We start from the raw sequence: 27,800 nt of genomic DNA, 5'->3' as shown, positions 1-27,800 counted from the left end.
GGCTTTAACCCACTGAGCCACCAGGCACCCCTCATTTTTTTTTAAGAAACTTATTGGGGTGGTGCCTGGGTGGCTCAGTGGGTTAAGCCTCTGCCTTCGGCTCAGGTCATGATCTCGGGGTTCTGGGATCAAGCCCGGCGTCAGGCTCTCTGCTCAGCGGGGAGCCTGCTTCCCCTTCTCTCTCTGCCTGCTGCTCTGCCTGCTTGTGATCTCTCTCTCTCTCTCTCTCTGTGTCAAATAAATAAACTAAATCTTAAAAAAAAAAAAAAAAAAGGAAAGAAAAAGAAAAAGAAACTTATTGGGACGCCTGGGTGGCTCAGTGGGTTAAGCCTCTGCGTTCGACTCGGGTCATGATCCTAAAGTCCTGGGATCGAGCCCCACATTGGGCTCCCTGCTCAGTGAGGAACCTGCTTCTCCTTCTCCCTCTGCCTGTTGCTCCCCTTGCTTGTGTGTGCGCTCTCTATCAAATATATAAATAAAATGCTTTTTTAAAAAAGAAAAGAAAAAGATTTATAAATTTCTTCAGGGCACAGGGTGGCTGGGTGGCTCAGTCAGTTAAGCAGCTGCTTTTGTCTTGGATCATGATCTTGAGCCCTATGTCAGGCTCCCTGCTCAGCGGGGAGTCTGCTTGTCCTTCTCCCTCCATCCCTCACCCAAACTCACAGTCTCTTTCTCTCTCACTCTGCTCTCTCTCTCAAATAAATAAATAAAATCTTTTTAAAATTAATTAATTCAGGGCCGAGTGCCTGAGTGACTCAGTCATTTGAGCATCTGCTTTGGCTCTGGTCATGGTCTCAGGATCTTGGGATTGGGTCCTGCATGGGGCTGCCTGCTCAGGGCGGGAAGTCTGTTTCTCCCTCTCCCTCCACCCACTCCTGTTCTCTCTCTCTCAAATAAGTAAAATCTTTAAAAAAAAAAAATTCTGGGGAGCCTGGGTGGCTCAGTGGGTTAAGCCGCTGCCTTCGGCTCAGGTCATGATCTCAGGGTCCTGGGATCGAGCCCCGCGTCGGGCTCTCCGCTCAGCGGGAAGCCTGATTCTTCCTCTCTCTCTCTGCCTGCCTCTCTGCCTACTTGTGATCTCTCTCTGTGTGTCAAATAAATAAATAAAATCTTTAAAAAAAAAAAATTCTTCAGGACATTGAGGAAGTGTCCTTTCCATTTCATGTTCCCTGAAAATCCATAAGAATGCCTTATATTATTTTGAACTTTTTCAACTAACTGAGTTGACGATATTTGCTACCTTTTAGCACTAAAGGCATCTTTATTTAAAAGGTAAGGTATCAACATCTTTGATTAATGGAGACTACCTCAGTAACACCAAACTGAAAATGATCCAGGTCTGATAAAGATTCTCAATAACCTGTTGATGTTTTTGCTTATACAATAAGTCTAAAAGTCCAAGATCACCCAGGATCTAAGAATGGAACTTTAATGTTAACTTCAACAAACTTTCTATAAAGGATGTACAGGCTTTTCAGGATCCTCTGGATTAGATTTAGTTCAGACCCATGTCCTTAGGCTAATCAGCTTTCATTTCAGTAGTGAGGGCTATATGAGAACCCATGACTCCAGTTTGTGAGCTCCATTCTAAGATACACATACATGTGGAATGTTCACTCAGCCTTGGGTTTCATGACTCACATTTTTCCCTCAGACATGGTCACGTATCCTGCAAGACTAGAGCTGTGCTTAAGGAAAAACATCTTTAAAATACAAAGTAGGTAGCATTTGTTAGGCAAGTGGTGTTTTTAGTATATTTTTTTAAAGAACTTTAAAAAATTGTAATTGGGGCAGCAGCTCACCTCTTTAAACTCTTACCAGAATTATGAATTTATATTGTTGGTTTTTTTTTCTGATAACATAAATACTTATTTTAACTGGTATTTTCTCTACAGAAAATCTTCGTTATAATAACATTCAGCAAACACATAGTGGAGCAGATGGTGGCTTTCATTGGGTGAGTAATTCTTTGTGGATTAATATTAATGTCATCACTGTTCAAATAGAAAAAAAGTATAAAAGATTTTATTGGGTCAGAATTTTTCTAATACCTTTTTATTTTTTGAGAAGGAAAAATCTTTTGCCCTGTTATTAGTTAAATTGAAGACTTTCTTACCCTACAGCAGGGAAAGGTGAAGTTCAGATAATCCTTATTTAATTTTAAATTTTTAATTAAATTTTAATTTTAAAGTCATATAATTCTTGATTTAAAAAAAGCTTTGGGGGGCGCCTGGGTGACTCAGTGGATTAAAGCCTCTGTCTTCGGCTCAGGTCATGATCTCAGGGTCCTGGGATTGGGCTCTCTGCTCGGTGACGAGCCTGCTTCCTCCTCTCTCCCTCTCTGCCTGCTTGTGATCTCTGTTTGTCAAATAAATAAATAAAATCTTTTAAAAATTTTAAAAATAGGGGCTCCTGGGTGGCTCAGTGGGTTAAGCCTCTGCCTTCAGCTCAGGTCATGATCCCAGGGTCCTGGGATCAAGCCCGGCATTGGGCTATCTGCTCGGCAGGGAGCCTGCTTCCCTTCCTCTCTATCTGCCTGCCTCTCTGCCTGCTTGTGATCTCTGTCTGTCAAATAAATTAATTTTTTAAAAAATCTTTTAAAAAATAGTAATAAAAAAATTAAAAATATTTTAAAAGCTTTGGAGTTTGAGACTGTTGATCCACCAAAGAAATAAATTCTCTTTATATAAAAGACATCTGTGTATTATTACAGTTTTGTGGTGCTTTAGTACAATGTTGTGATTTTTAGCTAAAATTGGTTGTCAGATGCACAGTTGCATTTAATTTAAATACAAATCTTAAATAAAATATTGATATTTCATTAAAGAAGTCATGATAAGATGGTATATAATATTACAAATATGTCAGTTATGAACCTATCACTTCACTAGAGAAAAATCAAGCCATTTTTTTTTTAAAGATTTTATTTATTTATTTGACAGAGAGAGATCACAAGTAGGCAGAGAGGCAGGTAGAGAGACAGGAGGAAGTAGGCTCCCTGCTGAGCAGAGAGGCCCCATGCGGGGCTCGATCCCAGGACCCTGAGATCATGACCTGAGCTGAAGGCAGAGGCTTAACCCACTGAGCCACCCAGGCGCCCCAAATCAGGCCATTTTAAAAGACTAGACTTTCCATAGCTTTTATTTTTGTGTTTATAGAAGTAAGATCAGTTTTAACTTAATGCTTCAAATGGTAATGTCACAAGTTTGTGGAGTAGACTTTGATAAAATAGTAAAGAAAGACTCAGTTGGGTTTTTGGTTTTTTTTAAAGATTTTATTTATTTATTTGACAGAGATCACAAGTAGGCAAAGAGGCAGGCAGAGGTTGGTGGGGAAGCAGGCTCCCCGCTGAGCAGAGAGCCCGATGCGGGACTTGATTCTAGGACCCCGGGACCATGACCCAAACCAAAGGCAGAGCCCCAACCCACTGAGCCACCCAGGAGCCCCTCTTTGTCGGGTTAATCAAGTTAATTATCAACTAGAATAGGAATACTGTCAGGTAATGAAACTTTTTAATGCATTTTTTATTTTTATTCAGTGTTTACAGGTGAGAGCCTTTCTTTTCATTTAATAATTTAACTGCCCAAGGGTGCCTGACTGCCTCAGTCTGTAGAGCATGTGACCCTTGATGTTGGGGTTGTGAGTTTGAGCCGCATGTTAGGTATAGGGATTACTTAAAACTAAAAAAATTAAAAATTAATAAAAGCTTCATTGCCTGATGGTAGAAGGTACCCCTTGTGTACCTTCTTAAAAGCCATTTATAAAACAAAACGCTTAGAAGAATTTTTGCTGTTTTAAAAAAAATTGCCATTTGGAGGTGAGCTCATGAGTATTGGTCTTATTATTTTTTAAGATTTAGTGTATTTATTTGAGAGAGAGAGCATGAGCAAGAGAGCACAAGCAGGGGGAGCAGCAGAGGGAGAGGGAGAAGCAGACTTTCCACCAAGCAGGGAGCCTGATGTGGGGCTCTATTTCAGAGCCCTGAGATGGAGTCACATGCTCTACAGGCTGAGCCACCCAGGTTCCCCTCATTTTATTATTCTTTAAACCATACATTATATATTTATACTCTTTTATATATGTTTTATAATAAAATAGTGTTTAATATTTTCTATTATGTTTTAAATGTAATAATTGAGGAAAAACGTGTTCTTGAGAATATACTCAGTGGGGCCAATTATTGGTTTTATTACCTCCTAAGCTTCTTTTTTCTTTTTTTTTTTAAGAGTTTATTGATTTATTTGACAGAGATCACAAGCAGGCAGAGGCAGGCAGAGAAAGAAGGGAAAACAAGCTCCCTGATGAGCAGAGAGCCCGATGCGGGGCTCCATCCCAGGACCCTGAGATCATGACGTGAGCCAAAGGCAGAGGCTTTAACACACTGAGCCAACCAGGCACCCCTACCTCCTAAGCTTCTGATTATAAATGTTGATTATAGCTTGTCCATTAGAATTTAATTATTCCAGTTTTTTGTTCCCTGGATCCTTAGAAATAAATTGGTTTACAAGTCAACATACATCACATTCAGAAAGAAATATTCTTGTTCCTTATTTTGTAAACAGAAAGAAGACATTTCATCTGTTTTTAGAGTTATTATTCCATCTCTAGAACTCTGAAGTACCTAGAGCTGACCACTGTACAACCCACAAGTTACAGCGGTGACTGTGGATGTAACACTGTACGTTCTCTTCTCCTGTTCCTATGCTGAACATTTATAAAAGGAAGTTTTTCAGGGTGCCTGGTGACTCAGTCAGTTGGGCATCTCACTCTTGGTTTCAGTTCAGGTCATGATCTCCTGGGTCATGCGGTGGAGCCCCTCAGTGGACTCCATGCTCAGCGGGAGTCTGCTTGAAGATTCTCTCCGTGTGCGCCTTCCCCCCCAATTGCATGCATGCTTCCATGCGGGTGTTCTCTCTCTCTCTCTCTCTCTTAATTTATCTTAGAAAAGGGGAGGGTAAGTTTTTCAGCAATTTATACATATTCACCACTATTACCTTCCGTGTCACCATCCTTTGGAATTTCTAAAAAGTTAAATTAGGCAACTACCTATCTTGTCTACCCACATCAAGTTACATTCCTTTCCCATCTATTCTCCATACTGCAGTTAATAACCTTTAAAAGTATTAATATGAGCATGTCATCACAACTGTCCTTACAGCTCCTCATTTTCTTGAAACCTTTAAATTGTTTTTTCCTTCTTAGATAAAGCTAAAACTCCTGAACATGGTCTAGAGAGCCTTGCATGATGTATCCCCTATAATTTCCCTTTCTTGAGTCTCCCATCAGTGGTCTTTACTTGCTTGTGGTTTTTCCTTTGCTTAATTCAGTCTTTTCTTTCTTTCTTTCTTTCTTTCTTTCTTTCTTTCTTTCTTTCTCTCTCTCTCTCTCTCTCTCTTTCTTTCTTTCAAGATTTTATTTATTTGAGAGAGAGCACAAGCAGGGGGAGGGGTAGAGAGAAAAGAAGCAGCAGATTCCCTGCTGAGCAGGGAGCCCTGTGCCAGCTCAATCCCAGGACCCTGAGATTATGACATGAGCCAAAGGCAGATGCTTAACCAACTGAGCCACTCAAGCACTCCAGTTCAGGGTTTCTTAACCTTTGTACTTTTGACATTTTAGGCCAACTAATTCTTTGTTATGGGGACTGTTCTGTGCATTGTAAGATATTTAACTGCAACCTGTCCTCTTACTCACTAGATACTAGTAGTATCTCCCAGCCATGATACTCAGAAATGTCTGCAGACATTACCAAATGTCCTAATGAACATATACCTTCACTACCACCACCGACCTCACTGAGAACCATTGACCTAAATAATGTCATTCATTCATTCATTCTAAGTAGGTTCCATGCCCAGCACGGAGCCCAATGCAGGGCTTGAACTCACGACCCTGAAGTCAAGGGTCGTGAGTTCAAGCCCTGAGCTGAGATTAAGAGTTGGACACTTAACCAACTGAGCCACCCAGGCGACCCTAGATAACATTCTTTAGATTTCAACAATTACATTAACAAAATGCCTTCCTTGACTAAATCAGATACCCTCTTTTCCCTAGAAAATAGGGATGCTTGTTCACAACAACATGTACTGCATGCACTGACAGTTGTGTTTTACATTTATATTGAGGGTATATGATTATTATCTTTTTACTAACTACTTTCACTAACCTGTTAGCTTCTTTCTGGCCAAGGCCATGCTGAGTTTTGTTCACTATCGTCTCTGTAGCACCTGGCATCTTGATTGACACCTAACAGGTGCTTGATAAGTATCTAGTGAATATAATGAACACATGATGTCCAAATAAAGCTCCGGCTAATAAAAATTAGCATATCATTTCACAGCCCAGAATCTTCTGTTTCCCCAGCCTTTGGAGTTTCTGAAGTTATATTACTTATCTACAGTAGATAGAAATAAAAAAGTTTTTATAATCTTAGGCCAACATTTTAAGTTAGAATTTCTTTTTTTTTTTTTATTTTTTTTTTATTTTTTTTAAAGATTTTATTTATTAATTTTTGACAGAGAGAGATCACAAGTAGGCAGAGAGGCAGGCAGAGAGAGTGAGAGGGAAGCAGGCTCCCTTCAGTGCAGAGAGCCCAACGTGGGACTCGATCCCAGGACCCTGAGATCATGACCCGAGCCGAAGGCAGCGGCTTAAACCACTGAGCCACCCAGGCGCCCTAAGTTAGAATTTCTTAACAGTTTTCAAAAACAGTAGTTTCTTCCCTTTGTTATCTCATCTAGCACAAAAAAATCAAAAAAATCCAGTGATTCATTCTTTTTTTTTTAAGATTTTTTTTTAAGATTTTATTTATTTATTTGACAGAGAGAGATCACAAGTAGATAAAGAGGCAGGCAGAGAGAGAGAGGGAAGCAGGCTCCCTGCTGAGCAGAGAGCCCGATGCGGGGCTCGATCCCAGGACCCTGAGATCATGACCTGAGCCGAAGGCAGCGGCTTAACCCACTGAGCCACCCAGGCACCCCTTAAGATTTTATTTTTAAGTAATCTCTATACCCAACATGGGACTTAAACTTATAACCCCAAGATCAAGAGTTATATGCTCCCCCAACTAAACTGGCCAGGTGCCCCAGTGATTCTTACTTCTTTTTTTTTAAGATTTTATTTTTTGAGAGAAAGAGAGCATATGTGACAATAGGGGCAGAGGGAGAAGCAGACTCCCCACTGAGCAGGGAGCCAGATGTGGGGCTCAATCCCAGGACCCTGGGATCATGACCTGAGCCAAAGGCAGACAACCAACTGAGCCTACCCAGGGGCCCCTGATTCTTCCTTCTTTTTTTTTTTTTTTTTTTAAGATTTTATTTATTTATTTGAGAGAGAGACAGTGAGAGAGAGCATGAGCAAGGAGAAGGTCAGAGGCAGAAGCAGACTCCCCACGGAGCTGGGAGCCCGATGCGGGACTCGATCCCGGGACTCCGGGATCATGACCTGAGCCGAAGGCAGTCGTCCAACCAACTGAGCCACCCAGGCGTCCCTGATTCTTCCTTCTTAAAGGTGGTTTTGCATAAAGTCATTCTGAGATATTTAAGACCTGCTAGAATCTAATTTTTATTGATTTAAATGGGTGGTGTCTTATTTTTTAAATTGTTTTCAGGAGATAGATACTGGAATGTCCTGATATCCTCATCTTTTCCCCAGTGCTATCTATAGAGATTACCTCATCAATTTCTTTTCTAGACAGTGTATTAAACAGTATAAATAATCAGATTGAGCAGATGATAATAATTCTTTATTACTAGACACCAGTGGGTATATTTTTCATATTTGTCAGGAATAACATTATCTTTTAATCATATTCTCCAGTTGAGTTTGACATGATTTGTTTTCCTGTATTTTGAAGTAGGAAATGCTTTTGTTTTGTTTTGTTTTGTTTTGTTTTTTAATATTTTATTTTTGACAGAGAGAAATCACAGCTAGGCAGAGAGGCAGGCAGAGAGAGAGGAGGAAGCAGGCTCCCTGCGGAGCAGAGAGCCTAATGCGGGGCTCGGCCCCAGGACCCTGGGATCATGACCTGAGCCGAAGGCAGAGGCTTTAACCCGCTGAGCCACCCAGGCGCCCCAGGAAATGCTTTTAAATACAAGTGTTCAGGGGCGCCTGGGTGGCTTAGTGGGATAAGCCTCTGCCTTCGGCTCAGGTCATGATCCCAGGGTCCTGGGATCGAGCCCTGCATCTGGCTCTCTGCTCCACAGGGAGCCTGCCTCCCCCCCTCTCTCTCTGCCTGCCTCTCTGCCTACTTGTGATCTCTGTCAAATAAATAGATAAAATCTTAAAAAATAAATAAATAAATACAGGTGTTCAAATGATAATAAATAGATTCACTAAGCCTAGACTGAAAATTAAGTCAAACAAGGAGAATGAAATTTTAGTAGACATAAACTTATTTTTACATATCATAATAGTTTAGCAATCTATTTCAGAAAAGAGAAGAGTAGTTAAATTGATTTCCTAGACCCATTGTTGAGTTGAACTGAAAATAGTGCCTGTAGTTTGCTATAATAACATTATCCTTTGATTGTTGTCTCATTACACTATTAAACTATAAATGGTTTAGCAGTTGATCAAACTAAACTAGTAAAGTTTGGAATACAGCCTTTTGAAGGATATTAAAAACTATATACCCACAATTAAGGGAATAGTGAATTGCCATTGTAATGAAAAAAAATCAAAAGACAAGACCAAAAAGTCAGCAACAATTTAAATTTAAAATGATGAGATACTAAAAAAAAAGGAAGAATGAAAAATGAACCCCAATAGTAAAGGAGAGCTGAGGAGTAGAAATGAAAAGAGAGTACAGCCTTTGAACAAAAGAAATAGAGATTTGAGTATGAACTCTGCCCCAGACCAGTTATTTAACTTCTCTCTGCATCCACTTCTGTTTGCTCTTTTTTCTTTTCTTTTCTTTTCTTTTTTTTTTAGGATTTGATTTATTTGACACAGAGAGAGACAGTGAGAGAGGGAATACAAGCAGGGAAGTTGGAGAGGGAGAAGCAGCTTTCCCCTGAGCAGGGAGCTAGAAGCTGGGCTTTATCCGAGGACCCTGGGATCATGATCTGAGTCAAAGGCATACACGTAACTGACTGAGCCACCCAGGTGTCCCTATTTGCTCTTTTTTCAAACAATACATTTCTTTTCTTTCTTTTTTTTTTTTAAAGATACATTTATTTATTTAATGAGAGAGAGCAAGCAGAGGGGAGGGAAAGGAGCACCAGAGGGAGAGGGAGAGAAAGTATCCCCAGCAGACTCCTGTTTGATAACTTTAGTATTGAAAAGATAATTTTATCTAGGACCAGATTCTGGCAGATTCTCACCACGGGTATGCCGGTGGTCTGCCAGGCCAACTGCCCACCATCATCACACCATCCCTGGTAGTGAGTTAGTGCTGACCGTTACATCTCTGGTGCTGTGGTTTAGTATTAATTTTACCGAGGTATGACTGCTCGATACTGATGACTGAAGGAAATACTCCTTTCCAAAGGACTTCTAGTCTTAATGTAAGTAGGGAGTGGCCCTGCTAAATGTGATACCCTAAGTATACCCTTGGCCTTTGGTATTTTTAGTACAGAATGTCATTCTATGACAGTCCTAAGATCCCAGAGAAAATATAAGCCCTACCTTCAAAATTTACTGTAATTTTATGAGTAAATAGTTACCTTCCCTCAACTAGAAATAGTAATTAGATTTATTTCTTGGATAGTTCTGGAAAGTTCGCTAGTGTCATTAGGTTTAGGGAAAGGTATCTTTGTTATCTTTTCCTAACTCAAAGTGTTTGTCTAGTTATATCTGGAAATCTGAACAGATATAATGAATCAGTTTTATATTCCGAGAGTTGTTAGAATACAGATAATAGCCTTGAGAAAAAAAACCTTTTGGTTTATGGTATGTTTGGCAGGGAACAGAGAAAAGATTCTGAAAAAAAGATTAGGCGTGTAATAGAGTTTTTCACTATTTGGTGTCTTAGGTTGAAATAAGTCAAGGGGATAGAACCAAAGAAAGAGAGAACTTCAGAGCCTCAAAGGCATTATATTTCTTTCAGTCTTTTTTTTTTTAAATAAGATTTTAAATTAATTTTAATTTAATTTTAGACTTTCTCCAATGAGAGAGACCTGGACATATTTCACAAAGAGCATGACCAAGTCTAACGTTAAAATCATGATTAAAATGACATGTTCCAGTATTCTCACCAAATAGAGGATAAGAATTCCCAGAAAATAACATTAAGCTTATGACTCGTAACAAACCATATGCAGAACATTGGCTCATTGTCAGGTTGCCAGGGTCTTATTGGAAGACAAAGTCCCTAGTTTTACCACACAGGAAAGTAACTCAATCACTGAACTTAGGGGTGGGGGTTGGCTGGAGCAGGGACTTTTTACCAGATACAGAATGTTCCATGCTCTTTGCTGTCTCCTATTTCTGAGTTAACTTGATGTTTGACCTCAGAGTCGGACTTGCCTGTGGCGAGAGAGATCATTTTAACCAGTGAGTAATTAAGTTCTTGAATCTTAACAATGTTTCTTGTTCCTTACTTTGTAACAAGTGGTTGGAATAAGCTATGTTAGTCTGGACTTTTTCTTCTACAGAAAGAAAATCTATTCTTTCTTTCTTTCTTTTTTTTTAAAGATTTTATTTATTTATTTGACAGACAGAGATCACCAGTAGGCAGAGAGGTAGGCAGGGGGGAGGGGAGGAGCAGGCTCCCCGCCAAGCAGAGAGCCCGATGTGGGGCCCGATTCCAGAACCCTGGGATCACAACCCGATCCGAAGGCAGAGGCTTTAACCCACTGAGCCATCCAGGTGCCCCAAATCTATTCTTTCATTTTAAAATATAAAATGGTTAACACAGTTGATTCTCTTTAACTTTGATCACTATAAAATAATCAGAAAAGGTAATGGAAGTGTAGAATACAAATACTTGTATTAACTGAAAAAGGATATATTAAGTTTTAACACTGTAACTGTAGAGACTCAGTTGTATACAGACTTTAACACAATCTTCTGCAATTTAGGTGGAAAACTCCTTCCTTTTCATGTCCTTTTCCTGTAATTTGTTATCTTCTCTTTTGACACTTACCTACTTTATATTTCTGTTATAGATATTGGGAGGCAACATAGCTAAAGGATAAAAGCAGGAACTCTGGAGTTAGACTGTATGAGAAATTGTCATTGTATTAAGAAGTTACTATTGGGGGCTCCTGGGTGGCTCAGTGGGTTAAAGCCTCTGCGTTCAGCTCAGGTCATGTTCCCAGGGTCCTGGGATTGAGCCCCACATCGGGCTCTCTGCTCAGCAGGGAGCCTTCTTCCTCCTCTCTCTCTGCCTGCCTCTCTGCCTACTTGTGATCTCTGTCTGTCAAATAAATAAAATCTTAAAAAAAAAAAAAAAAAAGAAGTTACTATTGACCAGAGGCACCTGGGTGGCTTAGTGGGTTAAAGTCTCTGCCTTCCGCTCAGGTCATGGTTCCAGGGTCCTGGGATCAAGCCCCGCATCAGGCTCTCTGCTCAGCAGGGAGTCTGCTTCCCTTCCTCTCTCTCTGGCTGCCTCTCTGCCTACCTGTGATCTCTGTCTGTCAAATAAATAAATAAAATCTTTAAAAAAAGAAAAAAAAAGTTACTATTGACCATAATTAGAACATTTCCGTAGAATGATGAAAACTAAACCTGAATTATATTGTATTACATAGAATTGTTGGTTAAAGGAAAAGGCAGGTTAGGGTCATGCCTGACACATTGTACATGTTCTATAAATATTTGTCAATTCATGAATTCATTCATTTTTAGGAGAGACCTCTGAGTATTTTTAGGCTGAGGGAAAGACTAGTAAAGAACTAGAGATGGGGCGCCTGGGTGGCTCAGTGGGTTAAGCTGCTGCCTTCAGCTCGGGTCATAATCTCAGGGTCCTGGGATCGAGTCCCGTATCGGGCTCTCTGCACAGCAAGGAGCCTGCTTCCCTCTCTCTCTCTCTGCCTGCCTCTCTTTCAACTTGTGATCTCTCTCTGACAAATAAATAAATAAAATCTTTAAAAAAAAAAATATGTTTCAGAATTTTCAAAAAAAAAAAAAAAGAACTAGAGATGGAAAACAGAAATGAAGAAAGGGAAGGGTGTGGGTTGGAAATAACATTTAGTAAGAATCTACGGTGCCAGATACTTTACATACATTTTTTTGAATATGTATAACAAAACCTATAAGGTACTATCACTGTATAGATGAGGAAGCTGAAACACACAGAAGTTAAATTCATATAAATGCAAGAGTTGGAGATAGGATCCAAGAAATAAGATCAAAAGCCTAAGTGGATTGATTATTTCCTTAACCACTTCTTCCTTCAAAACTAGAGTAAAATTCGAAGATCTTTTGAAGTAGAAAAGAGGAATTGAGTCAGTGCTATAGAAAGCAGTGAGATAATCTACTTGAAGTTGTAGATTTGGACAAGAGCACTGGTGTCAAATGGCTACTGTGTGAATTTGATAAGGAGTCAGCAGAAAGTCTCTCTATCCACTCCGTGTTCACAAGTGTATTCACCTTGTGCAGCTGTAACTAGTTACTGCAGGTGTTACTTTGAGGGAGAAACCTACTGGCCTTTGTACTGTAGGTTCAAATGCATTTTTTTCCTCATCACCTGTCTAGATTAAGTTCATTAGGACAGAGATCCTGACTTTTTTCTTAGTTATCTACTGCATCTAGTGATTTTCTGTCTAATATTGGAATAGTTATATTGTTCTGAGATGAGATTGAATTCTAGTCAGTAATGTCATTTTTTTTAGTCCACTGACCATCAAGCCACTTTGAATAACTAAAGGTCAGTAAGTTTTTATACCATTTTACCTTCCATTTATAATTCTACAAACTTCTTTATTATTGATGTTGGGACTGTGGTTCCCTATTGCTGATTTCATCCTTAGAACTCAGTGGTCTTCAAGCCAGCCACAGATTTGTCACTGTACAAAGCTGCTGCCAGTTTGCCATTTTCTAGAACTGAAATCGGTTGATTTTTTTACAGGGTTTTGTTTTGACAGCAATCACTTTTACTTGGTGCTTATAGACCACTCCTTTAGCTCTGGCCTCATTCTTTGACATAAATGCCTGTTTGGCTCCTACTGTTCAAGTATACATTCTGATTTGAGGTTTTGTTTTCCAAAATCATCCCTTAATGATCACATTATTCAAAGAGTAGCTACTAATTATCATAAGGAGGTTTTACCTCCATTCTGCTTCTGATAGAAAACAGTTCTAAATGTTCAAAAGCAAGGGCAATTGCAAATTCTTTTTTTGAAAGACGCCTGTGATGGAAATATGCTGTGAGCCAGTAGCACAATACACCTGATGTTTCTGGATAAAGCAGTGGTCTTCCTTCTGCCCAGCCACTAAAAAACCAATGGTGTCATGTGTTTATAATACCACTGAGCACACAATGGACTAACTAGAGTACAAAAGAGGTTTTAATCGTTTGAAAGCGACACAGATGTGAACGAAATTCAAGATGTTTTAATTCCAAATCCTGAGGTTGAATCATAACGAATTTTAGACTGTTAACAATTTAGATTGTCAGCCCAAAATTTTATATCTGAAAAAGCCCTAGATTTTTTAGTGTAGTACATAACTTTCATTTTGACTTTATTTTATGTTGGGGTACTCTTCCAAGATCCTTCCAAAAAGGAATTTGGTTTGGGTGGGCTACCACATTTCAGATCCAAAAGCAAGTAGAATACATCAGTTAACAATTTTCTCTTGTAATATTAGCTTCAAAGATTCAGATTCTCCATTCAATTACATGGAAAAATTAATAACCCTTTCATTACAGTCACACAGAATTACGGGATCCCATTTTTACTAGGTTAAATACAAGTTGATTTGTAGTTAGCACCAGTTCATTTACTTGTCATATTCCTGGGTTAATTAGGTATCAATTTGTTTTTCTCTTTTTTTCTCTCTCTAATCTAATCTAAACGGGAAGGCTATAAATATTAATGAGTCAGTGTAATGGCCTTTGGTTTCTTCAGAAAGATTACATGATAAACTACATTCCTCCTTCCTCCCTTCTCCAGAGCAGTCTACCTTATGAGGAAAGACAGTTTCATTTGGAGGGCCATCTATCATTGTTGAATCAGGCCTGGTGTCTGAGATCCATTCTGAGTCACTATGAATAGAGCTCTAGTATTGGTTGGGCCCCAGGGAAACTGGTGGTTAAATACTGTGAGAATCTTTATCAGACAGGAAATGACAACTCATTAAAATACTAACCGTTAAGCCTGTTTAGATCACTGCGTGGGGTGGGGGGACAACTTAACTCTGTACTGTTTGACTGAAATGTGCACATTTCTGGAAACAGAAAAAATTATTTATAAGACTGTTATCAAGAAAGGGAATTGCTGGGTCGCCTGGCTGGCTTAGTCAGTAGAGCATGCGACTCTTGATCGTGGAGTCATAAGTTCAAGCCCCATGTAGGGAGTAGAGTTTACTTTAAAAAAAAAGAAAAAGAAAAAGTTAAAAACAACAAAAAATTAAGAAAGGGAATTGCTACAGACCTGTACCCCTGGAGCTAATAATATATTATATGTTAATAAAAAATTAAAAATTAGGGGCGCCTGGGTGGCTCAGTGGGTTAAAGCATCTGCCTTTGGCTCAGGTCATGATCCCAGGTCCCGGGATCCAGCCCAGCATTGGGCTCTCTGCTCGGCAGGGAGGCTGCTTCCTCCTCTCTCTGTCTCTGCCTGCCTCTCTGCCTACTTGTCATCTCTCTCTCTGTCAAATAAATAAATAAAATCTTTAAAAAAAAAATTAGGGGCACCTGGGTGGCTCAGTGGTTTAAGCCGCTGCCTTCGGCTCAGGTCATGATCTCAGGGTCATGGGATCGAGTCCCGCATCGGGCTCTCTGCTCGGCAGGGAGCCTGCTTCCCTCTCACTCTCTTTGCCTGCCTCTCTGCCTACTTGTGATCTCTCTCTGTCAAATAAATAAATAAAATCTTTAAAAAAAAATTAAAAATTAAAAAAATAAAGGGGAGTTTCTAGTCCGGTCTTCTTACTGAACTTCCACCATGTTTTTATTGCATCCTTTGTATGGAAGACAGTATCAGCATATAAAGGGGGAGTGGGGTGGGAGGGGCTTTTTTTTTTTTTAATCCCTGAATATATATATCCTACTAGTACCTTCACTGTAATATTCAGTCTCTTCAGCAGAAGAATCTGTTGGCTTGAGTCTACAAGAGACCATTTTCCATTTAATAATAGGGCTCTCTACTCTTATCCTCCTGGGCCAAATCTCAGTTGATAGAATTCTCTGGAGTTAGAGGATGAATCCGATTTACTGATTTACATGCAGTGATCCTCACTCAGTCAAGAAAATTCTGAAGACTCTGATGCTCATTTGAAATATAATTGTGTTCCAACTGAGGGCTCAGTCTCCTGAGGTTTAGCTATCTGGATTCTAAAAGTCCCTCTTTATAATGACCATTAGAAGTCTGAGGAAAAAAAGAGACATCCAGTCTGCTTTATTATCTGTTTATGTATCTATTTATTTATTTGACAGAAGGAGAGGGAACACAAGCAGGGGGAGTGGGAGAGGGAGAAGCAGGCTTCCCACTGAGAAGGGTGCCCGATGTGTGGTCTCTATCCCAGGACTCCAGGATCATGACCTGAGCCCAAGGCAGATACCCAACAACTGAGCCACCCAGATGCCTCCCCCTCCCACGGTCTACGTCTTTGTAGAAATAGCTTTTTTTCTCTCTAGTATCTTACCTAACAGTCCTGCATTGAATTGATCTGCTAACTATACCTTTTGGGAATAAGGTATAATATTTATACCCCTTGAAGTTTAGCCTCATGGTCTACACCAGTGGTCTCTACCACCGGAATGGGACTAAAACAATAGAACTTTTTTTTTTTTCTTTCAGAACTTCTATTTATATTTATTTTCATCTTTGTTATTTTCTTTTTTGTGTATTTTATGTATATAACATTATGGTAGCACATATATACACAGTTTATATGACTATACACATATGGAGGATGTAGTTTGCTACCATCAATCTGATTGGCACTCCCTCGGGCCTCATGTCAGAAAATTACATCTCATGGAGTACAGAAATAGGCTAGGGGAACAGTGGGAGTGCCACAATGCAAAAGGGGTTCACAGTGGACCTTTTGCAATATATTGTTTTTTCTGTGCCCCATTAATCAGATTTATAATTCCTAGTTTTAACTAAACTAATCCTCACAAAACACACAAGCGGCTTTAAAAGTTTCCTGTAAAGAAACAGTGGAAAGGGGATAGTGGTAATAGTGCAGTCACAAGAGGCAGTAAAAAAAGTTGCAGCATTGACATTTTACCTGTTCCTAGTATATGTCTACAGAAGTCAGCCAACAAAGTTAGAAATTATTACTTTTAATCAAGGACAAGTGTATAATATGTCTTGAAATATTCACTTGTATCATATCAGTATGATAGCACAAAAGCCATCATACTTAGTAAGACTTTTAAAAGTAAGAATTTTTTTAAATTTTCAATTTTAGCTTTATTTTATCCTTTTGTATTTGTGCATTTTACTATTTGCATAAGTAATATATACATATATCAGAAATGTTTACATGGGATGCCTGGGCGACTCCATTTATGAAGGGTCTGCCTTCAGCTCAGGTAATGATCCCAGGGCCCTGAGCTGTCTGCTCAGCGGGGAGCCTGCTTCTCCCTCTGCCACTCACCCCCCCCCCCACTCATACTTATGCTCTCTGTCTCTCTCTGAAATAAATACATAAAATCTTTTTAAAAACAAAAAATTACTGGGCATCATTAGTTTACTTCAGTAATCTCTATCATGCTTCTGAATTCTAACAACACTTAGAATTGATTAAACCCTGTATTTTCCTTTCTTTAATATCCCCCTTGACCTGAATTTTATTCTAAAAACATTTTTGTCCCATTTATAAGCTTTCAGAGGTCTAACTAATCACCCCTGAGAATATTATTTGGGATATTATAATTAATCATCAGAGGGATGTTAAATAAAAAATCAGCCTCAAAGTATACACAACCAGTGAAACAAAGGTAAAAAAACATACAACAACAACAAAAAAATTTGTGTCTGTAAATTTTTTCTAAGAAAAATAAAGCCTTATTATTTTGTAGCCTTACTGGGAACTGATGTCAGACAGTATGTTTTCAGGAAAGCCAGTGTAACTTACATGAGCACATTAATGCTAAGATCCTCCAAAAAGTGGTTAAGAAAGGAGCAGAGCCTATATTAAATATAACATTTACTTTATTCATACCCACTTAGTTCCCTTAGGCATTTTAACTGTTTAACCTTTATATAAGGCAGTCCTGTGTCGGTAAGGTTAGGCAACAAGACACATCAGTTGTTTTTAAGTTCACGTTATTTCTGTTATTTAACACTGTGCCCTTTTTATGGTGGTACATAGTAACAACAACAACCAAAAAATACACCTGGCTGGAAAAATCCAAACAGAATCATGAATAGGAAAATTTCAGGTATTCTAATAACAAGTCTTAGTTTGATTACTACCTATGATGGAGAGGAGATTGAAAGTAAATCAAAATGTGTGTTTTTTAGTATCTATTGATCCAATTTGTTTGAAAGTTACACAATTTGAAAAGTGTCCCTTGAAAACAAGAATAATAATGACCGATAAATTTTTAGAATGGGTGTGAGCCCAGGAATAACCAACAAAATGAAAATATAAAGCATTGTGAAAAATAATCACACCACCCACTCTCTATGTAATCTCTGCCAATTGTGATGCTTCCTCTGGAAGATTTTCTGGCTTTTGTGGGTACAAAGAATAATGGAGACCTTTATTTATAATGAGTCAATATGGGGAGAGTTTAAATTATAGATTTCTTATCAGATAAATGGGTTTCAGAAGCAAAGTCACATACGATTTTAAAACTATAGAAAAATAATGGGTTTGGGGGCTCCAGGGTGGCTCAGTGGGTTGAGCCTCTGCCTTCTCTGGGTTGAGCCTCTGCCTTCTCTGCCTTCGGCTCAGGTCATGATCTCAGGGTCCTGGGATGGAGCCTGCACTGGCCTCTCTGCTCAGTGGGGGGCCTGCTTCCCCCTCCCACTCTGCCTGCCTGTCTGCCTACTTGTGACCTCTCTCTCTGTGTCAAATAAATAAATTTTTTAAAAATCTTAAAAAAAAAAAGATTGCTTTAAAAAAATAATAAGTTTTGTTTGCATATTAGTCAAGGCTGTTGACAGAATTTTACAAAGAAGTTTGTCTTGTTTCTTGACACCTACAAAGATATGTAAGCCTGACAAAATACTGTTCCCATGAAACCACTTTCAAGCTCCGGGTGGGTTTGGACTTATGTGGGTTTTGTTTTTGTGTTTTGTGTTTTTTGGTTTTTTACCCCCCTCATTTGTTTGCATTTTCTGAGAGGTTTTTTTTTCCCCCTTTCTTAAAATCAATAACAAAAAATTTTTTAATTGCCATTAGAATAATTTGTTGGAAATGTGTTTTTTAATAAGTTCTGTTATCTGAAACACTTTTGTGTATGCCAAGAAAATAAATATCAAGATAATTACTATCCACAGCTTTTTCTACCCACCATGTTGAAAGTCTACAACAAGGAAAAGCAGATGAGATCAATTTTGTTTTTATTTTTTCTGGTTTGGGGTTTCTTTAAGGCTTTCTTGATTAGAGAAAGTGGCTCTAATGTAAACATATTTAAGGCCAACAGTTGATTGAAAAGTAGTTTTGTGTGTGTTTGTTCTTCTCCAACTTTATTTTCGTCTGTATCACAAAACTTGAATACTTTTAGCTTAATCAGCATCTAATGGCAGATGGAGGACCCACTCAACTACAGGTTGAGATGAGTCTTTGGCCAGGTGCACAGGATACTCTGAATTTAATGGCTTTCTGGGAATGGCACTGTGGCCATTTACTAAGCCAACTGTAAAAAACCACTGGAGAGGAATGCAAGTTATTCTTCCTACCCCCCATATATATACCTTAAATTAATCTTAAATGTCAGAATGGCTCTTCTGTCGGCTGCTTGAAAATAACTTGAGGGATGAGGTCATAGTGTGGTTATTATTGTTTGCCTTAAATGCACGTAAAGAATGACAGATGTAATTGCAACTTTTATGGGGAGTCCATTACTAAAATAGCCTCAGTATTAATTAAGGAATCTCTAATGTAAGTGTGCTTTGTATAAGCTGAGACAACTGTGGCCTAAACCATTGTTTATAGAGAAAAAACAATGAAAATAAAACTAAAATTTTGATGAATGTAAAAAAATTAAGAGGATCTGATAATTAGTTGTATAATACTTAATGTCTATATGTTCATTTTTTCAGATTTATTCAGATCATGTGACATTTATCATGAGAGTTTTGGTTAATATACTGCAATAAAAGCTTTTAACTTCTCTATTTTCAAATGTTTTCCTAGTCTCTTATGAGAAAATACATAGAGACCTCTCCCAACTACCAAAAACATGTAAGAAGCCTGTAACACTTTAGCACCTTGAAAAATTAATCTCAACATTAGCCCAAGATAATTGAAAACTGTACATCACTAAATGTAAAGGTGTAATGACATATTCTCTCTCAGCTAGCATGCAGCTCTTAATGGACTTAACAGTGGCAATCATTTAACTTTGCAGATTACTTTGAAGGGAGTCTAGAATGATTGTTGCTGGTCCGTTCCTCATTCCCCTTAACCACAGCAACAAAAAAGAAGAACCTTTCTAACATGTGGGTCTTAGTTCTTCATTTTCTCTTTCAGTTATGGCCCAAGAATGGAGCCCAAGAATGATTTGAGGGAAACTGTAAGCCATATTTCTGCTCAACTCCAGTTGAAGTTAGAAGTCTGTAGAGAGAACAAGGCACATATATATTGGAGTCCAACTCTTGAAGCACATAAAAAAGAGAATGTTCAAGTCATTTCTTGTACAACCAGCTGTTCAGATTAGCATACAGTCATTTCAGCCTTTATGAATAAAAGGGTTTTCTTAACCTTAAAAAAAAAAAAGACAATGGCTTGACTATGGCTACCCTCGATAATTTAAAACAATGACAATAGGGTATTGTTATTAAGAGTGAATATGAATCGATATCTGAAACAAAGTTCTTATAAATCTGCTGTCTTCAAAGCCCATGTTTTTACACGTGTATTTTAGTAGAATTGTTTTTTTATATTCACGTGGTTTGTTTCAAGTGTAAATGGATGAGCTATTTGCATTCCCTTATGCGTTATGTTAGGAAAAGGAATTTTTTTTTTAATTTTATTTATTTGACAGAGAGAGATCACAAGTAGGCAGAGAGGCAGGCAGAGGGGCAAGGGGAAGCAAGCTTCCTGCTGAGCAGAGAGCCCGATGTGGGGCTCGATCCCAGGACCCTGAGATCATGACCTGAGCTGAAGGCAGAGGCTTAACCCACTGAGCCACCCAGGTGCCCCAGGAAAAGGAAATTTATCCAAGGAAAATTTCTCTTTTAAAGAGCAAGTTTGGGGATGCCTGGCTGGCTCAGTCAGAGAAGTGTGTGACTCTTGATCTTGGGGTGGTGAGTTGGAGCCTTGTGTTGGGTGTAGAGATAACTTAAATAAGTAAAGCTTAAAAAAAAAATAAAGAGAAAGTTTGTCCTGTTCTTGCCCCATTGCAGTCAGAATCATTACTGATAAATAGCAACATAGTTCAGACACAGCTCTTCTGGTTTACCCCAGAATGCGTTGTTAGTGTAAAGCCACTTAGAAGTCAGTGAGAGAGAGAGACTGAGGCTGCAGGTTAAGAGGCTTTCCCTTCTCCATCTTCCATGGCTGTCATATGGGTCTTATGGTCTGATCAGTGCAGTCTTTGCCTCTGCTATACATGTCTAGTCAGCCTCTTTCCCATAGCCTGCAGTAGTTATTAAAGGAGCTTTTTGTACAGTTTCACCCCACACTGATCTCCTTTCTTTCTCCAGTTCCTTTGAATTATATCTTATGTACCTAAAGAATTTGGTATAGATTTGTAAATTCTTTTGTTCACAAATCCATTTGTATTATATATGTGTGTGTGTGTGTGCGCCTGTGTGTTTTGAATCTCTCTCAAGATTTTAAGTTCCTGGGGCGCCTGGGTGGCTCAGTGGTTTAAGCTGCTGCCTTCGGCTCAGGTCATGATCTCAGGGTCCTGGGATCGAGTCCCACATCGGGCTTTCTGCTCAGCAGGGGGTCTGCTTCCCTCTCTCTCTGTCTGCCTCTCTGCCTACTTATGATCTCTCTCTGTCAAATAAATAAATAAAAATCTTAAAAAAAAAAAAAAAAGATTTTAAGTTCCTTGTGGGCATGAACTGTTTCTTGCAGTTGCCTTGTTTTGTTTTGTTTTCCCTTAGTGCCAATTACAATGTCAGACACAAAGTAAGGACTCCATTAAGTACTGAGTGGTTGATAGTTAAGAGGATCAAGGAAGAGTATCAGCCAGGAGTTATGTATGTGTTAGCTTCTGGTAAACATAGTATTCAAAAAAATTATCTTCCTCTGCCCCTTTGCTTTTTATTAAGAAAGCAGTAACTGGATTGTTCTAGACAAGAGGAGGTGAAGTTAGTACTTATAAGGGAGACCATTAGGTGCTCTTGCATATATGTATTGACATACCTTTTGATGGCTGCAGGAGATTGGGCTCATCTACCTTTTAGCCCTATTATGGCAGATGAAAAAATAAAAGGTACAGAAAATAGAGATGTTTGATTTTCTGAGTTGCCGCAAGTTACCATTTTAAAAAACGCCTGCAAGCATTTCTAAAACGGGATCCTGGTCGCTGGTTACCAAACCGGTTTAACAGCGCTGCCTCCAAGTACTCTGGGTGAGAGGGAGCTCCGAGTACATAAACTTATCAAAGATCACTATCCCAGTCGTTTCAGAACAAGTTGTTTAGTAATGTACTGTAGTTTCTGTGCAAACCATCTACCATAAGCCACGAAGTGATTCAAGGTTCATAGTTCCTTCTTTGTTCCTTTGTTAATCACTGACTTCTCACTGGTGGGAGGTGCCTCCCAAATTTGCTAATGCATTCTTTTTGGATAAGGATGACGCACAGATTGTCCTAATAAGGACTTAGATTGAGAAAGGACCGCCCCCCTCTGAGAAGATGGGACAAGTCAGAGAGAGGGCGGGCAGTTTCTTTTTCAACTGGGGATGACACAAGCGTAAGTCATTTCCTTATTAATCGGTTCAAACCAGTTCTTACAGGAACTGGTGGTGATAAATGTGGGACTTCTCAGAAGTCATTCATTTTATTCTTTGTGCCACACCAGTGTGCAGCATTAGCTTAGCTGGCCTCACTCTGAGGATGAACTCTTCTGCTAGAAGGGGCTCGGCTCCTACTTTCTCTCAGACATGTTGGTGGAAGAGATTTTCCTCTAAGGGGTTGTTAAAGGATGAATTTTACCCACTAAAAAAGTTCAGAGGCTTTGCCAGCTCTGCTAATTGTATTTTTTTTTCCTCTTCCTGTCCAACCCCTGCTTTTTGAATCCAGGTGGTAAGTGGATTTTTCTTTAACATTCTTCCTGCTTTTCTCCCCAAATATATCTTTTTCCTTGGGTTATTGTGCCCTGCTTCCAGTGCTGTCCCCGGCGTAGGTCCATCTCTGCAGAAGCCATTCCAGGAGTACCTGGAGGCGCAGCGGCAGAAGCTTCACCACAAAAGTGAAATGGGCACACCACAGGTGAGACTTGACTCCGTTTTCTTCTGTTCCCCACCCCCGTGTTTCAAGCTGAAATTACATTCACAGCACTCACTGGCATTTTTAGGCAAATAGAGCTAGGTTTGTTTGTCAGTCTCCCTTAACTGAGGTTGCGGCTCTATTTACTCTCTACTGGGGAATTGTCTTTGTCTAAATCGGAAATGTAACTTCTATTTTGTATCTATCTTCTTCCAAAAAACAAAGGTAGAGTTAACAGAAAATAATGGATCTGTTATATTGAAGTTGTCGACTGATTGTAATTGCTTTATTAGCAAATAATAATTCCCAAGTGGATTAAAAATTTTAAATTTGTAGCATTTTGTAAAATAAGAAGGTATTAGACTAACCGAGGTCACTTGAATATCTCCCTTCATTTTTGCCCTATTTCCAGAGATGGGAAAATAATCTTTTTTTAATCAACTAAGACTCTTCACAGAGCTGAACTTAAAAACTTTAACTTATTAAACTAAGCCTGCCTTTTCTGTAAACAGTTCTGTGGCAAAGGGAAATGACTAGAAGAAGATGAGTAAGCAGTAACCTGAAAGGGGAAACTTGAAGGAAGCATACTTGTTGGATTTTTTTTCTTTGGGTTTTTTTTTTTTTTTTAAGATTTTATTTATTTATTTGACAGAGATCACAGGTAGGCAGAGAGGCAGCCAGAGAGAGAGAGGAAGGGAAGCTTCCTCTGCTGAGCAGAGAGCCTGCGGGGCTTAATCCCAGGACCCTGGGATCATGACCTGAGCCGAAGGCAGAGGCTTTAACCCACTGAACCACCCAGGTGCCCCTCTTTGTTTTTTTGTTTTTTTTTTTAATGTAAGTTTGACGCCTAGCGTGGATCCCAGTGTGGCGCTTGATCTCACGACCCTGGGATTAAGACCTGAGCTGAAATCAAGAGGCAGACAGACACTTAACCAACTGAGCCACCCAGGCACCCCAACTGTTGAATTTTTTATTTATTATTATTATTATTTGATGGCCTTAGACTCTGGGTGGCCCTTTGCTGCCCTCAGTTGACCAAATATGACTTCAGGAAGAGCTAACATTTTAAAAAGCTGCTCCCATTGCTGGAACAAGAATATGTAACTATCTTGACACTACTCTCTACAAATTACCTACATGGCAACTTCAGATAGTAGAATTTAATCAATTTTATTCTTATGTAGTAAAAGATAAGAGGCGACCTCACACTTGGCACATTCTAAACTATGTGAATCAATATTGACTTTACATCTAACAAAGTGAAATCCTCATAATTGGCTGTAAAAAGTTCTGCATGTAGACGTCAAGATACCTGGAGATGTAAGACTTCTCATTGTAATTGTTTAGACTTTATAGGTTATAAGCATCAAGCTCTCATCATTTTTCTTAAATATTATAGATGATTCCCTTTTTACTACCAAACTAATGAAATGTTTCTTCTGGATTGTTCTGCATTTATTCTTGCAGGGAGAAAACTGGTTATCCTGGCTGTTTGAGAAGTTGGTGGTTATAATGGTGTGCTACTTCATCCTGTCCATCGTTAACTCCATGGCACAAAGTTATGCCAAACGAATGCAGCAGCGGTTGAACTCAGAGGAGAAAACTAAATAAGCAGGAAAAGGTCTTAATGGCAGAAGTTAGAATGGATGGGTTCTGCCTTAAATTGGGAGGACTCTAAACCAGGAAGGAAAATTCCCTTTTCCAACCTCTATCAGTTTTAATTTTTTTTTCCCCTGAAAGCAGTTTAGTCCATATTTTGCACTGACATACTTTTCCTTTGTGTGTTAAGGTAAGGTATCCACCCTCAATTCAGTCCAGCTCATATTTTATTAGGGTGGAATGTGATGTTCAGCAGCAAACTTAACAGAAACTGTCCTTTTCTTTGTTACCTTCAAAAGGCCCACGTGGTACAGTTAAAGAATCCCGGACACCAAAAAAAGTTCCTAAGTATGCTGAATAGTCAAGCCATGTAGGCTTGTCAGAAATGACTCCTTTGTTTTTCTAAGTCATTAAAATGTATATAAATTATACTAGATTGGATGACAGTCTTGCATGTCTATCATGGTAAAATTTAATATGCTATCCTGCCCACCCCTTCCTCTCCTTACCTTTAAAAAAAAAAAGGCCATTTTATGATGCATTGCACACCCTATTGGGAAGCTGATCTTTAAATTTTGAGACAGTATAAGAAAATTCTGGTTGGTGTCTCACGAATGAGCTGACACCATTTTTTATTCTGTATATTTAGAATGAAGTCATGAACAAACTTTATAAAGACATCTTTGATCATTCCAAAATTGTGTCCGTTTTCTTGAGCGTTTTGATTTTTTTGCTTCATTTTAGCTACTACCACCTACTGGTCAGCCTTGCCGAATCCGCCCACAACCATAATTTCTTAAGCCTTCATGTATTCGCACGTAAGAGCCACAACCAAGGTACTTTTTTGTTAGACTGGAATTGGGCAGCTCGCTACCCATTGCTGAAAGGGCATCTTAGGGATTTGCATAGCGAGGGGTTTGTGAAAACAGGAGGAATGAAAGTACACAAATTACAGGGCAGTGAAGAGAGAATAACTTTTGTTTGTTTAAAAAAAAAAACAACCCACTTTCTCATATCTGTGTTAATTTTAGCTCAGCATGTACTCTGGTTTTGACAAATTTACTTTTTTATGTAACCTAATTTTCTTGCCTTTCTTCAATAAGTGTTATGTTCTTTTGGGATGTTTCTAGTTGAACTTGGTCACTTTGTTTTGCTTGGGAGGAAAATAAACAGTTTCACTTTTTTCTTTAGGAAGATTGTTTCTGGCATTATGTTAAGAGTAGAATTGGGTCTAAATCGCAACAGGCCAGAAATGCCTGATTGTTTTATAAAATTCTGCCTGAATGTCTGCTTATTTTTGCCTACCGTCGTGACATCTCCATGGCTGTACCACCTTGTCGGGTAGCTTATCAGACTGATGTTGACTGTTGAATGTCATGGCAACAGCAGTCGATGGGCTGTCTGACATTTTGGTATCTTTCATCTGACCATCCATATCAAATATTCCTATTTAAACAATACCTAGCCTCATGGTTTGTGATCAGAAACTGGTCCTTATGTCTAGTGGCACTTTGAATCTTTTATGCCATGATATTGCAGCAGTATTGAGAAGATTTTATGGAAAATTGGGATGGTCTCCATGACCACAGCTAAATAAAGAAAGGACGAACAGCCTGTCTTGTGGGTTTTGAAAAGGTTAACAATCTTTTTTTCTGCCCAGGGACCTTCTGGCAAGGTGATTGATCCTTTATTTGAAAAGCAGTACCCAGATACTCTATTTTAGAGAGATTCATGTTAACCAATAAAATTTTTTACACTCATTAGGGTTATCATGAATTGCTAAGTTACCTTCCAGTTGGGTTTCATGTCTTTCACTTGCATTTTATTTGGTGTTTGAAGAAAGGAAAGAGGAAATCAAATATGAATTGTACTATTTGTACTAAATTTTTAGGATTTATTGGTAAATTTATTTCAGAGTAAGGTATTAGAAAAAGAAAAATGTTTCTTAGACTGACGATCTAAGTAATTAATACATTTGATGGGAGATGATGGTTCACTTTCGAATGAATTTACTTGGAAAACAAAAGAGCAGCTGTCCTCCTTCCCTCCACTGAGTGTTCAGGTGTGGCATGCTCAGATGGTCCTGCTGGATCCCACTGGCGCAGAACGGCACCCTCTAATCCAGAGGTTGGTTTGTTCCTTTCTTTTATCCACCGAAGTGGACACAACAACTCCATGATCCCAGAGATAAACCTAGTTGATTCCAGGTGGTGGAAGACCAGAAAATGTGTAAGTGGATGGTTTGCTGTTACTGCAAATAAAAAAAAAAAAAAGGGCCTGGGAATTCTAATTCTGTCTACTTTGTTTAAGTGTCATTTTGTGCCTTGAATGTCTGTGGTACTATATGATATCTCAACTCCGTCACCAGAAGCAGTGCAGTGCGGTATAACGCAACACAGCCGCGGTGTGTGCACAGACACACTGGGGAAACTCCCTTCAAAGAGTTCATGTCACATGGGGAACTTGTAGTATTTGCTCTACTATCTATGAGCTGGAGTGTGGGGCTCCAAAGAAAGGGAGATTTTTATTTTCATCTGGAGGATGGCCACCCTTCTCATTCTCTAAAAAGCAGAGAAAGAAAGTCCAGAGTACAGTGTCTAAAGTACACTAGTAGATGCAGTAGCGAGGGCTCTCATACAAACCAGCTCAGCCTGTTTCCAGGGTGCTCTGTGTGGGCTGTAGCTTTAGTAGGACAGCATGAGGCTTGTCTTCCTTTCACAGCTCCACACTGATTCCTTTGAGTACAATTAATGCATTAAGCTAATTAGAATAACTGGTTGCCCTCTCGTATGCTGGGGTGAACAGTGTTTTGACTGACCTGTGTATAAAGAGCTTATAAGAGTTCCCAGCCTTTTAGTGTCAAAAAGCCTTCCACAATTTTGAAACCCACTTCCCTCCATATGCAGCAGTCTATGTTAATGGTTTATAATTATACCTTTCATGTAGGTGACTTTGAGAACTTTTTCTTTTTTTAAAGATTTTATTTGACCGAACCAAAGGGAACACAAGCAGGGGAAGTGTGAGAGGGAGAAGCAGGCTTCCTGCTAAGCAGGGATCCTGATGTGATGAGGAGCTGGATCCCAGGACCCTGAGATCATGACCTGAGTTGAGGGCGGACGCTTAATGACTGAGCCACCCAGGCACCCCAGTGTACACGTTTTTAAATACTCAGCCTGTATGCCCTTGTTTGGATGTAGAAACACTGTTTAAAGAAGTTAAAACAGGAGCGCCTGGGTGGCTCAGTGGGTTAAAGCCTCTGCTTTTGGCTCAGGTCATGGTTTCAGGGTCCTGGGATCCAGCCCCACATTTGGCTCTCTGCTCAGCAGGCAGCCTGCTTCCTCCTGTCTCTCTGCCTACTTGCGATTTCTGTCTGTCAAATAAATAAATAAAATCTTTAAAAAAAAAAAAAAAGTTAAAACCCAAGATACAAATTAATAAAGAGAAAGCATATATTAAAGAACCAACTTGATAAAACCAAAACCATGTTAAATCTAAAACCCCCAGCTAGGCAATTTAAGGTACAAAGCAAAGATAC

At 39.1% G+C, this 27,800-nt stretch overlaps 1 protein-coding gene across 5 annotated transcripts in view; it reads left to right on the top strand.

The window, feature by feature from the left end:
* VMP1 (vacuole membrane protein 1) overlaps nt 1–25,455 on the top strand; it is a 141,896-nt gene extending 116,441 nt beyond the window's left edge. For all 5 annotated transcript variants that reach the window (XM_045984245.1, XM_045984244.1, XM_045984241.1 and 2 more), the window contains 3 exons: nt 1,896–1,957; nt 22,567–22,669; nt 24,134–25,455. In XM_045984245.1, the coding sequence (XP_045840201.1) occupies nt 1,896–1,957; nt 22,567–22,669; nt 24,134–24,277 (309 nt within the window). In that variant the 3' untranslated portion in view covers nt 24,278–25,455. The remainder of the gene's footprint in view (nt 1–1,895; nt 1,958–22,566; nt 22,670–24,133) is intronic.
* The last annotated feature ends 2,345 nt before the right edge of the window (nt 25,456–27,800 follow it).

Source organism: Meles meles, chromosome 18 (genome assembly GCF_922984935.1).
Source record: "Meles meles chromosome 18, mMelMel3.1 paternal haplotype, whole genome shotgun sequence".
Taxonomy (NCBI): Eukaryota; Metazoa; Chordata; class Mammalia; order Carnivora; family Mustelidae; genus Meles; species Meles meles.
This window is presented reverse-complemented; position numbering and strand designations above follow the sequence as displayed.